Source organism: Poecilia reticulata, unplaced genomic scaffold (assembly GCF_000633615.1).
Source record: "Poecilia reticulata strain Guanapo unplaced genomic scaffold, Guppy_female_1.0+MT scaffold_318, whole genome shotgun sequence".
NCBI lineage: Eukaryota > Metazoa > Chordata > Actinopteri > Cyprinodontiformes > Poeciliidae > Poecilia > Poecilia reticulata.
In genome coordinates, this window is record NW_007615093.1 from 1,093 (window position 1) to 3,437 (window position 2,345).

At 36.1% G+C, this 2,345-nt stretch overlaps 1 protein-coding gene across 1 annotated transcript in view; it reads left to right on the forward strand.

Annotated features, from left to right (window-relative positions):
• Window positions 1-570: 570 nt before the first annotated feature.
• The window catches only part of LOC103460877 (gastrula zinc finger protein XlCGF8.2DB-like), a 7,997-nt gene continuing 6,222 nt past the window's right edge, over window positions 571-2,345 (forward strand). Inside the window, exon 1 of the mRNA XM_017303517.1 lies at window positions 571-1,076. Within this exon, the coding sequence (XP_017159006.1) occupies window positions 860-1,076 (217 nt within the window). The 5' untranslated portion in view covers window positions 571-859. The remainder of the gene's footprint in view (window positions 1,077-2,345) is intronic.

Genomic DNA, 2,345 nt, shown 5'->3' on the forward strand with positions numbered 1-2,345 from the left:
AAACGACTCTCTGTCTTTGCATCCTGGCTGAACGCTCTGCCGTCCACACAAACATTTCCTCTTGAATTAACCAACTCTGTCTTTATTATTTTCTTTTCTTTTTATTTGGAATTTTTCCTTTAAAATTTATTCGTTTTTGTGGAGTGACATTATGTGCCGTGAAATGCACCTTCGAAATAAAATATATAATTATTATTGTTAGAACTCCTGAGAAGAAAGGACCACTGCCATAGTTACATAGTTACTGGTGGAAGTATTCCAGGTATATAAACTAGTTCACYAGTATTTATGGGTGGCGACAAGGCGGACCAGAAGCTGTTCTATATTTCTGGCAAACTGGGACGTAGAAAGGAAAGATGAGCAGCCATTTGCATGCACACATTTTTATACATGTGAATTTTTTATGCGCTACTTGTCTTTTGTCCATATGCCAATTTTTAGTGTGAAAGCTGCGCATAAGGAGACCCCTGGCCATTAGAGAAGTCTCCAAAGGTCAAATGGATATGTGAACTGATCTATCTTTCCACACTCTTGAATTTTCAGGCGTATTTTTATTTTTGGTGATTTCTCTCTTAAATGATAGTTTTTCATTTACTTCAATGAAGGTAATTAGTCATTTTCTGTTTCTTGTCCAGATTGCTTGCAGTGTAACGTTTGTAACCAGGAGAGGAGATCCACTCTGGACCAGGAGGAGTTAGAACCTCTGCAGGTGAAGCAAGAACAGGAAGAACCAGAAGATCATCAGATAAAACAAGAGCAGGAGGATCTAGAACATCAGCAGATAAAAGTGGAAGAGAAAGAAGTTTACTGCAGTCAGAGTGAAGAACAGGTTGAGTTAAAACAGGAGACTGATACCTGCATGGTAGTTCCTGTTGATGAACAAACATCTCACACTGAATCGGAACCAAACATGAACCAAGTCATCTTCCAAGAAGCTGCTGAAGCTGAGAACCAAAATCAGAAAAGAAAACCTTTCTCATGTGCCATCTGTGAAAAACGTTTTGCTTTCAGATCTGCTTTTGAGGCTCACATGAGAACTCATATGGGTGAAAAGCCGTTTTCATGTGTGACCTGTGGTAAATGTTTTAGTCAAAAAGAGATTTTAACTAACCACATGAGGTGTCACAAAAATGAAAAGCAGTTTTTGTGTGTGATCTGTGAAAAGCAATTTGCTTTCAAATCTGCTTTCAATGTTCACATGACAACTCATATGGCTGAAAAGCCTTTTTCATGTGAGACCTGTGGAAAAAGATTTGCTTTCAAATCTGCTTTCAATGTTCATGTGAGAACTCACTCCAGAGAAAAGCCTTTTTTATGTGTCACCTATGGGAAAAGTTTTGGTCGAAAGCAATATTTAACTGAGCACATGATGATTCACTCAGGGGAAAAGCCATTTTCATGTGTGAACTGTGGAAAGCGTTTTGCTTTCAAAACTGCTTTTGATGTTCATATGAGAACTCACACTGGGGAAAAGCCNTGCTTTTGATGTTCATATGAGAACTCACACTGGGGAAAAGCCATTTTCATGTGTGAACTGTGGAAAGCGTTTTGCTTTCAAAACTGCTTTTGATGCTCATGAGAACTCGCACAGGGGAAAAACCTTTTTCATGCATCACCCATGGGAAAAGTTTCAGTAATAAACGTGTTTTACTTAATCATATTGTAATTCACACAAATAAGAGGCCTTTTTGGTGTCTGACTTGTGGAAAAGGTTTCAATGAAAAATGTCATTTTACTGTTCACATGAGAAATCACTCGGGTAATAATTAATTTAGAGCACAGAAAAATCTAAAATAGAAATTGTAATGAAGAAGCCTAATTTGTCAGTTTATTCCTGACCATAACATAATCCTCAACTTATTGTGTAAAATCTTCTAAATCTGTGCAGGATTTCAATGGTTGGACTGCTTTAGCTATAGTGAGACCAGAGGCTCTTCTGCTTAAAATCCAGATTTTTTTCCCCATAACAACATAAAGTTGAGTTTTAAACATGAAGGATGAAGGGGCTGATGAAGACGATGCTCAAAATAATTCATAAACATAAACTGTTTTCTGATGGAAGTTCTTTTCAGTATCACCTGATGCAGATGGGTATCACATTTCCTTAATGAATTAAAATTCCCAAAATGTTTAATGGAGAAAAAATAAGTATAATTCAAAAACGGAACATACTAAAATGGGTTGGTGTTCTCAAATCTGTAAAAAAAAAAAAAATATCTGATAGGTTTGTCTTTTAAGCAAAATAATATGGAAATTGACGCTTTCATTTGTTTAAAATTATATTAATCAGTCTAACTACCTATTTAATAAAATCCATTCGTTCTTTACAGTAAATGCAAAATTCA